This window comes from Heptranchias perlo, chromosome 17, assembly GCF_035084215.1.
Source record: "Heptranchias perlo isolate sHepPer1 chromosome 17, sHepPer1.hap1, whole genome shotgun sequence".
Taxonomy (NCBI): Eukaryota; Metazoa; Chordata; class Chondrichthyes; order Hexanchiformes; family Hexanchidae; genus Heptranchias; species Heptranchias perlo.
In genome coordinates, this window is record NC_090341.1 from 31,163,350 (window position 1) to 31,175,499 (window position 12,150).

The 12,150-nt window shown below is 39.6% G+C and overlaps 1 protein-coding gene across 1 annotated transcript in view; it reads right to left on the bottom strand.

Moving 5' to 3' along the window:
- The window catches only part of LOC137334415 (cadherin-related family member 3-like), a 50,241-nt gene that overhangs the window by 23,157 nt on the left and 14,934 nt on the right, over positions 1 to 12,150 (bottom strand). Inside the window, exons 7-10 of the mRNA XM_067999127.1 lie at positions 10,261 to 10,457; positions 5,796 to 5,973; positions 3,760 to 3,922; positions 2,175 to 2,280 (exon numbers count right to left, since the gene is read on the bottom strand). Of these exons, the coding sequence (XP_067855228.1) occupies positions 2,175 to 2,280; positions 3,760 to 3,922; positions 5,796 to 5,973; positions 10,261 to 10,457 (644 nt within the window). The remainder of the gene's footprint in view (positions 1 to 2,174; positions 2,281 to 3,759; positions 3,923 to 5,795; positions 5,974 to 10,260; positions 10,458 to 12,150) is intronic.

Genomic DNA, 12,150 nt, shown 5'->3' on the forward strand with positions numbered 1-12,150 from the left:
AAATATTGATGGCACAAAAGAGATGAATGAACATCCAGTCCAACACTGAATTGCAACTTGGAGAAATTCAAGATATTTTTAACAACATTCCCCCTCTGTGAAGTAGATCACACTGAGGAATTTCAGGGAGAACGGTTGAGTGTCCGAATCATTTACTTCTACAATGGATGCACATTATAATTAATTATCTCTGACAGTCAAAATCTTCTGGGCTGAGTTTTTGGATAAACGTGTGGAGACTCCTAATAACCAAAGTACTTCCTCGTAATTCACATAATGAAATACATATGGCCTGCTTTACCATTCTTATTTGCTAAAATTTAAGCATTGTGTTAAATAACAACTGCAAATTGAGCAGTAAAGAGCCTATTGAGTGTACTATGAACAAGAGATCTCATTGTATGGTGTAAGGAAGTGCTTAAAACCGCTGACTGAGATGGCTTTGTAGGAGGTTTGGCAAACAGTGAGAAGGACAGTAAAAAACCTCAGGAGGTCAGCAACATGTTAATGGAATGGGCGGACTGGTTGCAGATGCAATGTAATGTGGAGAAGTGTGGGAGGAAAAACAGGGAATGGGAGTTTATAATTAATAGAAAGAGGCTGAAGGGTGTTGATAAACAGAGAGACCAAAGGGTTCAAATACATAATTCCCTGACAGTAGCAGGTAGATAAAGTCATAAAAAAGACCAATAGCATTTTGGCTTTTATAAATAAGGGCATTGAGTACAAGAGCAAAAAGATAATCATTAATGTATAAAAAACAGAGGTTAGGCCACCATACTGTGTGCAGTTTTGAGCACCTGCTATACAAAGGATGTTAAAGGCATAAAGAACGTACAGCATAGATTCACCAGGATGATATCCAGGATGAGAAACTATAGCTATGAGGAGAGATTTAAGAAACTGAGACTATTTCCACTGGAGCAAAGAATGCTAAGATGATGTTTAATAGAAGCTTTTAGAATTACGAAGAGCTTTGACAGAGTGGATAGGGAAAGACTATATCCTTTGGTTTGGGAATCGGTGACAAGGGATCATCAATTTAAAATTGCCACTGAAAGAGTGAGGAAAGAGGTTAGAAGAAATTTCTTTAATTAGAGGGTGGTGGAGCATGGAATGGTTTGCAACAGGAAGGGGTTAAGGAAGAGACCATAGAAGTTTACAGCTTTGATTAAGGGAAAACTGGATAAATATTTTAAACAGAAGATGATACAAGGCTACGGGGAGAATGTGGACTAGTGGAATTAGTTTTAGATTGTTCCAGCAAAGAGCTAGTATGGACATGATGGACCGAATGACCTCCTTCTGTGCTGTAAACTTCTATGTTTCTATAGATTAACACCAACTGAACATGTGTAGCTCCTAACTGAAAGTCCAGTGCAAACTGGAAGAAGTTTAAACAAAGGTGAGTGAACATATCAACTAGCTGTAGGTGCTTCAGAGTTAAGGAGATGACTTAAAGATTGACACATTCCTTACCATGATTGGTGATGGAACTGTTGAGATAGATAACAAGTTTATAAAAGAAATGATGGCCAATGTTGTTCTTTTCATATCTTTGTACTCTTCCCTTGGAGAATAGTGTAAAGTAGTGGAAAGATTCACAGGCTGATTAACAGTCTGACAAGCCGCGACATGAACCCTCCTTCCATGGCCATAACTATTGTTATATCAGCTGATAAGCAGGAGGGTTTTAAGGGTTCTGACAACCCCCCAGATGCAAGTAATCCAATGGATGTCAACCCAGTATTGAAAGCCGGATCTCTGGTCTCCACTCATTGGGACTGTCTGAAGCATGCAAAGGGCCTAAAGTTTCAGGTGTGGCCACTACAAGCCGATTTTTTGACCTTTGCCAATATGGTGGGTGGTGCACTTCTGGCTTGTAAAATGCGTGCTCTTTCTGCCTGCCATACTGGAGGCTTAGGAGGCCATTTAGCACTCCAAAAAATGGGTGCTGCATGACTGAATTTCTAGGCCGAAATGTTGCATCTGTATCGAAACTAAATTATAATAGAATTCTCAAGCTGTACAAATGTTATTTCTCATGGTCTTCAAGCATGTCATATCGATTATTTCAGAAAAAGTTGTCCTCTAGTAACAAATTCAGTTTAATAAGTAGCAACCAACTATCAATTCACAATGTCAACTACATACAAAAAAAGTGCTTCACTCACCAGTGTGTGTAGAAATGGTTGAATCAGACACTGCTATTGTCATTTTGTATGTATAACCCACAGCAGCAATATCTACATCTTCATAATCCAGGTTCTTGTTTCCTACCTAAGAACCAAAGATAACATCTCAGATGGCAGAACTCCATATGCGTTTGACAAGCAAAAGAACTCTGCATTTGAAATTTTGCACGTCTTACTTATTTTGTTGTATGTTCTGAGTAGTTGTGTGTGTGTGTGTGTGTGTGTGTGCGTGCATGTGGTTGGGTGGGCGACAGAAACCAGAAAAACAAGAACATCAGAAAAAAAAAGAGTTGAAAGATGGCAAATCCTGGAAGGATTGTACCATCATTTGAGTAAGGAGGGAAATTCTCAATTTGAAAAGTCCTGAATTGAAACATGAACCTAAAACTTCAATGGATCCCGGAGAGGGGGCCTTCCACATGACCCCATCCCAAATCCTGGGGATGCGGTCATTTAAATATCCAGGCTGGTTGCAGAGGCACCCATCTCGCTTTTTCTCTGGAAACTCAGAACAACAGGGGGTGAACCTAAGGCTCTTATCAAGCCAAGATTAAATCAATTAAAGAATCTTTATTCCCTGCAGGGAATGGAGCGGCAGCCTTTTAAAAGGAATAATTTCTTATACTTATTTGGGGCCTTCAGGCGGCACAGAATGGAAACCTTATCTGCTCTCAGCAGTCATGGGAAACACTGAGCCTAATGGCGTCAAACTGGGTGGAATTCCTGGGGTAGCCCATGGATGCTTCCAGACATACCCTCAAAATACTACCTGGAAAGCAGGTGGTGGGGCGGGAGTGCAGAAAGAGTGCCTCCCCTTCCCTCCCATTGAAATTTCCACTTTAACTTAAATCAGGTTCTGGACCCAAATTGTGAACCCTGCCCCCACCACAAGGACACATGAATTCTGCCCTCCCTTACCTCCAAAGGCAGATTTTCTACCCTATGATATATAAGCAGGAGCTCTCTGTTAACAATAAGTACTAATGCAGAGATGTTTGGTGAAGAATAAAAGTTGCAAGTTTTTTTAATATGTTCTTTTTGGGGTTTTGGCCTTCACTATAAAAACCCACTATATAGTCTGATGGAAATACCTGCCGGTATGATATTTGTAGTGTGTCATGGCATAATTGAAACCACGTCCGAGGTAAATAAAAAATTTTTAACCACACTACGATGACTCCTGTATCTAACTGAGAGAGAGAGAGAAAAATAGGTGTGCAGTGTACTAAAAAGAATAACAATAAAACTGCAGAAACACAATGTAGAGTATCCATTAGAATCACATTGGAATCAATCCAATTCCAATGGACACTAAGGATATGGATGAACATGGCTCCATACAATCTGGGGTCACTTGACCATATTATGAAATACATACTCCAAGGCCTTTTTTTACATTTTTCCTGGATTCCCAGCCTAAATTTCCACATGACCATCACCATTGATTTGGTGTCCCTTTAATTAAGTCTCTTCTTGTACTATTGCTAAACCTAATAAAATGATCAATTCCAGTAATAAGATATAATAAAACGCAGCTAATGTAAATGATATAAATAACACCCACCTGTATAACGTCATCTGCTCCAGCTTTTTGGACAAATGTATTTCCAGGCCCAAGGGGCCCACTTTCAGGAACATATGATAATGTATCACCTGGGACATCAGAGTCTGTACAGATTAAAGTAGCAACTACTGTACCATGAAGGAGCAGTTCAGGATGCGTAGCTCTAAAAGAAAATGATTTAAAAAACAGTAATTAGGTAAGCTTTGAGTCAGTTTCAACACAGTATCCGCACAAATATTTAGAAGTTTAATCCAACTAATGTTTTGTATAGTGGCTATGTCTTGGATTGTTCAATACACCATTATTCACAAATGTTCACTAAGATCGTACTTTGCTTCAGCAGATTATGTCTGTTGTTATGGCTACAGAGCTTTGCTCTGATCCATTGGCTGCGGGGCTACTCAGCTCTGATTATAGCCTCCTGCTTTTTGGCGTTTAGTATGCAGGTAGGTCTGTGTTGTAGCTTCACTAGATGAGTCCCTCATTCTAAGATATGCCCAGTGCTGCTCCTGATTCAGCCTACTACACTCCCGCTTGATAATGATGGAGGAGTGAAGGGTGTGCTGGGTCATGAGGTTATAGATTGTGATAGTATACAATTCTCCTGCTACTAATGGCCCACAGAAACATATGGATGATCAGTTTTGGGTTGTTAGGTCTGCCCTTAGTCTCTCCCACTTAACACAGCAGTACTGCCACATTACACAATGGAGGGTGGCGTTATTGCGAAGATAAGGTTTCACCTTCACAAGGATTGTGTTGTGTTGGCTTCTTCCAATGCTATCATTGGCAGGTGTGTCTATGGCAAGTAGGTTGGTGAGGATGAGGTCATGGAGGTTACACTCTTGTGTTGGTTCCCTCATCAGCTGATATAGCAGCTATGTCCTTCAGGACTTGGCCAGCTCATCCAGTGGTGATACTACTAAACCACTCTTGATGAGGAACATTGAAGTCCCCCCCCACCACAGTACATTCTGTGCCCTTGCTTCCCTCAGTAGTTCCTCCAAGTCTTGTTCAGCATTGAGGAGTATTAATTCATTAGTTGACAGGGGGCAGTAGGTGTCATCAGCAGGAGATATCTTGGCATTGTTTGACCTGAAGCCATGAAGCTTCATGAGATCCAGCATCAATGTTGAGAACTCCCAGGGCTATGTCCACCAATATGTACACTACTGTGCACCCACCTCTGGCAGGTCTATCCTGCTGTTGGACAGGATATACCCAGGGATGATGATGGAGAAGTCTAGATTGGTGGCAAATAGATATGACTCTGTGCGTATGAGTGTGTCAGGCTGTTTATTGATTAGTCTCTGAGAGAACTCTCTCAACTTGGATATCAATCCTTATGTGTTAGTGTGGAGGGCTTTCCGTGATTGACTGGGCTGGGATTGCCTGAGCCTTATCCTGATCTGATGCCTGGGTCATTGTCAATACATTTATACAATAGTTCTCTTATTATTCTGTTCTGCATCAGTCATTTTACAGCTAAGTGGTTTGCTATACCACTTCATGTTATAAATTGGATAGCCAGGTGGTGAGGGATAGACTACTAGAGCCTGGTCTTCAGTTGCTTCCAAGCCTTTATTCACAGAGCTCAACCGAGATAAGCTGTCTTATAAATGGATACAAGAGAGTCCCCAATTGATATGCACCACCTGAATACAATTAACACTAATTGATATAAATCACACGGATACAATTAACACTTCAGGCAGCATTATGAGACAACCACATATTGTGGGACTGAAGTCATGCTTATTTTTGTATCTCTTTTAGAGTGTTTACAACAAGATTACAAAAGGAAGAGGAGTATTTAAGAGAAGGCTGATGAGACTAAAACAAATTTTGTAAAGCAAGGAAAGGAAAAAAAATCCAACCCCTGTGCCATTAAAGTAAATAACAAGCCCTCCATATCGGGAAGTTTTAATAATGTATGGAACAGTGTGGATGTGAAGTCTTGTAAAGTGTATTTAAACAGCTAGAATAGAAAGTCCAAAGCTTATTGCTAGGCTGTAATAGAATATTAAACTACTCACCTGTAAACAGATGGGTTGCAAAATGGAGCATTGTCATTAATTGGATTAATGTTTGCTGTGACAGGAATAGCTGCACACTTCAGGTCTTCATCACATGCCTTAGCAGAGAAGGTCTGAACTGGCTGAAATCCATTTAGGTCCCTATCCATTCGGGAGAAAACAACCACTGTTCCAGTACCTGAAAGATGAACATAGTTGAATCTACAGTTCCTTTTGACGGGCATGACAAATGTGATCAATGAGGTAGCTATGCCACATGGACTATCGCTAGCCAAGAAAAAGACAAAGTGTAGACCAGTTTTCCATCAAATCAAAAACACAACTAGTTAAAGGGGCATTAACATCATTGACTTTATTTACATTCCAGAATCTGTGACTTGATGAATATAAATTGGCACTATCCAAGATGCTAGTGGCCATCATGCCTGCTGTATTCCTTTATTAGCTGTTTGTAATCCTTTAAAACCAATGTTTCTATATGAAAGTCACACTAGGTAAACAGTTACCCTGGAGTATTATTAATTTGTCACTTTAGATATTTCTATTAGTAATGGAAAGAAAATTACACCAATATAATGGATGAGTGTTACCTCGAGGGCAATTTTCCTGTCTGTAACACCCCATTCTCGCTGCTTCACAGGGTGCCGCTGACAGAAAAAAAAGGACAAAGACCTGTAACAGCAGGTCTCCTCCATTTTTGTGCATGACATTCGTTTGTGATGGGCTGGGAGGCGTCTGGAGGAAGCTTCTACAGGCAGGAGCTTCCTTATCAAATGCTAATGACACGGGAGAGCTGATATGCCTCCCTTGTCTTTTTATGGCTATATGCCAAGTCTACAGTACTTTGACAGGACGCTCATACAAATTATTATCCAGGGTTGCTAGGGGATGAGCAATACACCAAAGCGAATTTAAAGCACCTGAAAGAAAAGTAATTCAGCAGTTTTGAGGCAATATCTGGACCATTTTTCTTTATTTGAATTTTTGTCTCTTTTTTTTCTCCTGAGTTCTCATGAGCCTTTGTGTTATCTGTTTATTTTTCTGCCCCAGCACCAGTACCGGCATCAGTTGGTTTACTAATGAGAATTCCGCCCCCCCAACCCCGCCACCACCAATATCTGAGGTGCTTGACAGAGGAGGTGGCTCACCGAAGGGACGCCAGCCTAGTCAAGCTGCAAGAGATGTGTTCTATGAAAAAAAAATTTAAATTTTAAATACGCCAATTGAAAATTTCAAATCTGAAATTGATAGATTTTTGTTAGATAAGGGTATTAAGGGTTTTGGAACCAAGGCGGGTAATTGAAGTTAAGAGACAGATCAGCCAGGATCTAACTGAATGGCAGAACAGGCTCAATGGGCAAAATGGCCTACTCCTGTTCCCAATGTTCCTAAGCTCATCTGCCAGCCCCTATACACCCGCATCAGTAGACAGAGGTAACCAGATCATGTTTTGGCAGACAATTAGAGCCTCCACTCCATTCTATTTCTGAAGGTAGATTGTGGCAACAGTCTTGACAGCACAAATACATATGAAAGCCTAAACAACCATTATACCAGATGATTTTTCAGAAGCACCCCAATCACAGCATGTCATACTTTACGTGGTTATGCATGAAAGAAGGCATGCCAGGGTGAGCAGCCAGTAAAGCCTGATTGGCCACACACACCTAAATACCACACACACCAAGATGCCACCAATCACGCTTGCTGGCATTGTTCCCATGGGTAAGTGTCTTCACATGGTTTAGGTCACCTGAGCACCAGATGCAGAGTTCTACTGTAAAGATACCTGTTACTAACATGTACCATTTGGCTGGCACAACCACTAACAATACTGGTCAGCTGTGGCCTTAAGCCTGCACAAGGGATCGCCTCTCCCTTAATGTTGTCTGTCACCTCAATCCCCTGCCTTTTTAGCCCTGGCAAACACTGTTAATGGGTTAAGATGCCTTTTGAGTCTTGCTAAAGTCTTTCAGAATTTATGGCCCCCATTGTCACACTTACCTTTAACTGTCCTCATCCCTTTAAATTTCTCCATCAACCACTAATGTGCTCCACACACATGCTCATGTCTGCACCTAGCTCTTTGAATAATTATTCGAATGAACTGACCCAGGAAATTTGAGTGCTATTAACACTTTACCGTTCAGGTGGGATCAGTACAATTTTTAACCTTTTAGACCTGCCATGTACCAATAGATGAAAATCGACACCTTCATCTTCACTTCTACTAACTCAGGACTGTCAAGAAACACATAAAATTGTCCATTCTGTTACTGTTTTGACTCCAAAGAAACTGAAAAACTTTAAAGTGGTCTAAAAGTACTTGGTCCATCATATCCATCTATCATCATGTTATGAGAGAATCTATTTGGCACCACAGTAACACTCTACCTACCTTTATAAGCTCCAAACCTCAACTATCGCTTCAATAAATCATGCATTAGGAAGAGAAGTACAAGTGCAGTAACTATTGTACTTCTGATGAAAGCACTGAGCTCCTGTAGAGAAGGACTGGATGGTGAACATGTAAATGACAAATGAATCTACACTGCTGGCATGTTCATCCAAAGAGCATAATGAAAAATGCTATTATACTTGGATTCAAAAAATTTAAAATGTAATAGAAAATATGATTTGAAATAAATATCAGACTGAGAAGGAATGCAATATAACAGGTCTGTGTACAATTTATGAAATAAATAGAAAAGAGCTCCTTAGCCTCATCATCCATCACCTTGATGACCAGGAAATTCATTAAATGTGTAAAGGGAAATATAAGATTGCAATAATTGTGCCAGTGATCAGTCTAATCTGACAAACCACACTCAGACTATAAAAATGCTAACTTGTAATAAACGATCTGTGATTGTGTTTTATATGGTACAGCAAGTAATTATCAGCAGGAATTCAAGATAAAATTGTAAGCATTTTTTTCTTGGTTGCAGTCTAATTAAATAATGGTTGCGTGTCTGTTTTTATTGATTTCCTGTGCTGAGAAGTGATTTGAATCAGGCAGAGAAAGTAGAGACTAACTGAAGTTAATTCATTACTAATCTATAAAGCCACCATTTTCAATAGTTTCTCAAAAGTCAGATCACATCTCAAGTGCAGCTTTGCTCTGTGCTCGCTGACCTACATTGGCTCTCGGTCCGGCAATGACTCAATTTAACAATTTTCATCCTTGTGTTCAAATCCCTCCATGGTCTTGCCCCCCCCGCCCCCCCATTTCTGTAACCTCCTCCAGCCCTACAACCCTCCGAGATCTCTGCGCTCCTCCAATTCTCGCCTCTTGCGCAGATCCGATTTTAATCACTCCACCATTAGCGGCCGTGCCGTCAGCTACCTGGGCCAGAAGCTGTGAAATTCCCTTCCTAAACCTCTCCACCTTTCTACCTCTCTCTCCTCCTTTAAGTCGCTCCTTAAAACCTATCTCTTGTCCTAATATCTCTTTTTGTGGCTCAGCGTCAAATTTTGTCTGATAACCCCTCTGTGATGCGCCTTGCGAAGTTTTACTACATTAAAGCCGCTATATAAATGCAAGTTGTTGTTATTTATTCAGATTTTTTTTTCCTGCCTTAAAAGTTGCTAGTTTGCTATTTTTTTAAATAATCAACATTGTTGTCAGTCGCACACTATTGTAAATGCAACCATTCAAATCATGGAAATGCAACCATTCAAATCATGTAAATGTAACCATATAAATCATGGAAATGTAATCATTCAAATCATGTAATAATAGCACAAAAGCTTCACAGCATTGTCACTGTCTTCAATAGTTGCTAGGGAAGCGAAGCAAATGTCAGGTGAAGGCTAGACTGTGATGCACTGTAACTCTAGAGGATGACTGGCGGAACCCCTCAGAAAACAACGGAGACACTAATTCAGGAGTCAGGTTGATGATCTGACTGCAGTGAGATCACCTCCATAATTACTGTCACTCCATATTCAAAGAGTGGAGAAGGAGGAAGAGAGGGGAGTAAGTCAAAGAAGCAACATCATATACAAACGTCATATAAATAAATTGGTGTATCACCAATATTAAACTTTCATTCACAAATGCATGTTTTTAAAAAAAATTACATAGCACAAAATTTACATGTAATGCTTAACTGGCTAAACTAAAAACTGTAAACAATTTTACAACACCAAGTTATAGTCCAGCAATTTTATTTTAAATTCACAAGCTTTCGGAGGCTTCCCCCTTCGTCAGGTGAACGATGTGAAAAATATCACATCGTTCACCTGACGAAGGGGGAAGCCTCCGAAAGCTTGTGAATTTAAAATAAAATTGCTGGACTATAACTTGGTGTTGTAAAATTGTTTACAATTGTCAACCCCAGTCCATCACCGGCATCTCCACATCAAAACTAAAAACTATAAGCAGCCTTTTAAGGGCACAAACACAAAATCAGCACAACAATCATCAATACATCAAGAAATGTATAAATACTGATATGCTTACCTTTATCAATGGTAAAATAATTATTTCCAGGATCAAGCTGATAAGTGACATCACTCATAAGATCAGCATCTGTAGCTGTGCAGATTGCAACAACTGTTCCAACTGCAAGCTCTTCATCTAAGTTTATAATCACCGTCTTCCCCGAGTCAGAATTTTCTTCCACCTCAGTTTCTTTGCCATCAGTTATACTTTTGAAACTACATAAAATAAACTTGGTTAGACTGCAACAGAGGAAAACATTGTTCATTTTTTAAACCCATTGTTAAAAAAATGTACTTTTAATTCTTAAATACTAATTCAACAAACCTTGCTCTACTGCAAGAATCTCAATGATAATGTCAATCCTCTACACCATATATTCAGCTTACTGTTCTAAAATGTACAGTGCATTAAAACTGAATTGTACTATCTGCATGTGATGCATTTTCAGAACTAAACTGTATATGGGCCAGTTGTGCTACTGTTTTTTGTGCATATTAATATTAATGTTTTGTACTGATTTCCAAGTAACCAAATTTTCAGAAATTTAAGCTAAGGTGAACTGTAAGCCTGGGTCTGTTACATGCTAATACATATAACAGACCCTAAACTCTATGCCAATCAGTGAGAATTGGCATAGAGTTTTGGATAAAATCTGCAAAATTTGAGAGGATAAAAATAAAAATTAAAATGCTATTAAAAGGAACACTATATTAATTTGTTAAATAAGGAATGTATTCATAAGCCATTAAATTTCATTTGTAGATTCAGTACAACAATTACTTACAACTTGTCAGCATTGTTAACAGTTTGACACATTTTTTTGCTACATTTCTGGGAAACCACGTTGGCAAGTTAATTTCTCGGCCGCTTGCGGCAGAATGAGGCCACTAATTTTAACCATCGGGCCTCATTAAGTTGCTGCCCGCAAACTTCCCACCTGTTCCAAGCGTAAAGTGGGCAGGAAGCAATTGCCGGCCTCTGGAATATTGGGCAGCCAAGGGCCACCCACTAGCACTCCAGTTAGTACGGAGATGGGGATTGCAAAGTTGTCCCACAATAGGAAAGCCGTGGGGGGGGGGGGGGGGATTTCAAATCACACCCAATTGGTTCGTAATCACTGGTGTATGTGGAAATTTTCTTTGTTTGCGATTTGTAGTGAAAACAAAAACAGCATGCTTATGATTTCTCAACAAATAGCAAAGAGAGGAAATTTTCTAATTACGTAGCCATTCTAAGTGTGTCAAGGGAATATGAAAACTTAAATGTAATCAAATGTGATTCCTAAATTATGGTAGTTTATTAGGCGAAAACTGTAATAGATTTCACTGTTTTTTGCAGAAATCTCATAAATAAGAATTCCACAGAATCTGTAGTAAAAGAACTTTCCAGAGAGTGGAGTTGATCAATATTTCTCAGACCCCTACAATGCATGGCTCCACATCATACCCAAGTGCTTAATAATATTGGGTGCAAAGGAGAACTGGGCACTGTACTCCATGATTATGAGGAGCATATCAGCATCAAAAGTCAAATGCACATAAAAATAATCAGAAGTTAGCAGGATAAATAATTTTCACACAGCTTGGCTGGCAGAGTGGATTAGAACGCAGTCCTCTCACCTATGAACTTGTATTGCATCCAGCAAAGAATGATGATTCAAAGTCTATGTGCAATGGGTTTAGCCTGTCTCAACCTAATTCCTAGTAGGCATAGGTATGCAACACAAAGCCACCCAAAATGCTGTGCTAATTATTATTGAAATATTGTTCAAAGAATCCATAAAGGTGCCTGGTGTGAAAAATGGGATTTGGTTTGATGATGTACTAGGGATAGTCTTCTGAGGTTTGGTATTATGTGTATCGTTAAGCTGGTGTCGATAGAACTTTGCTTCTAACCTGTGCTGTAATG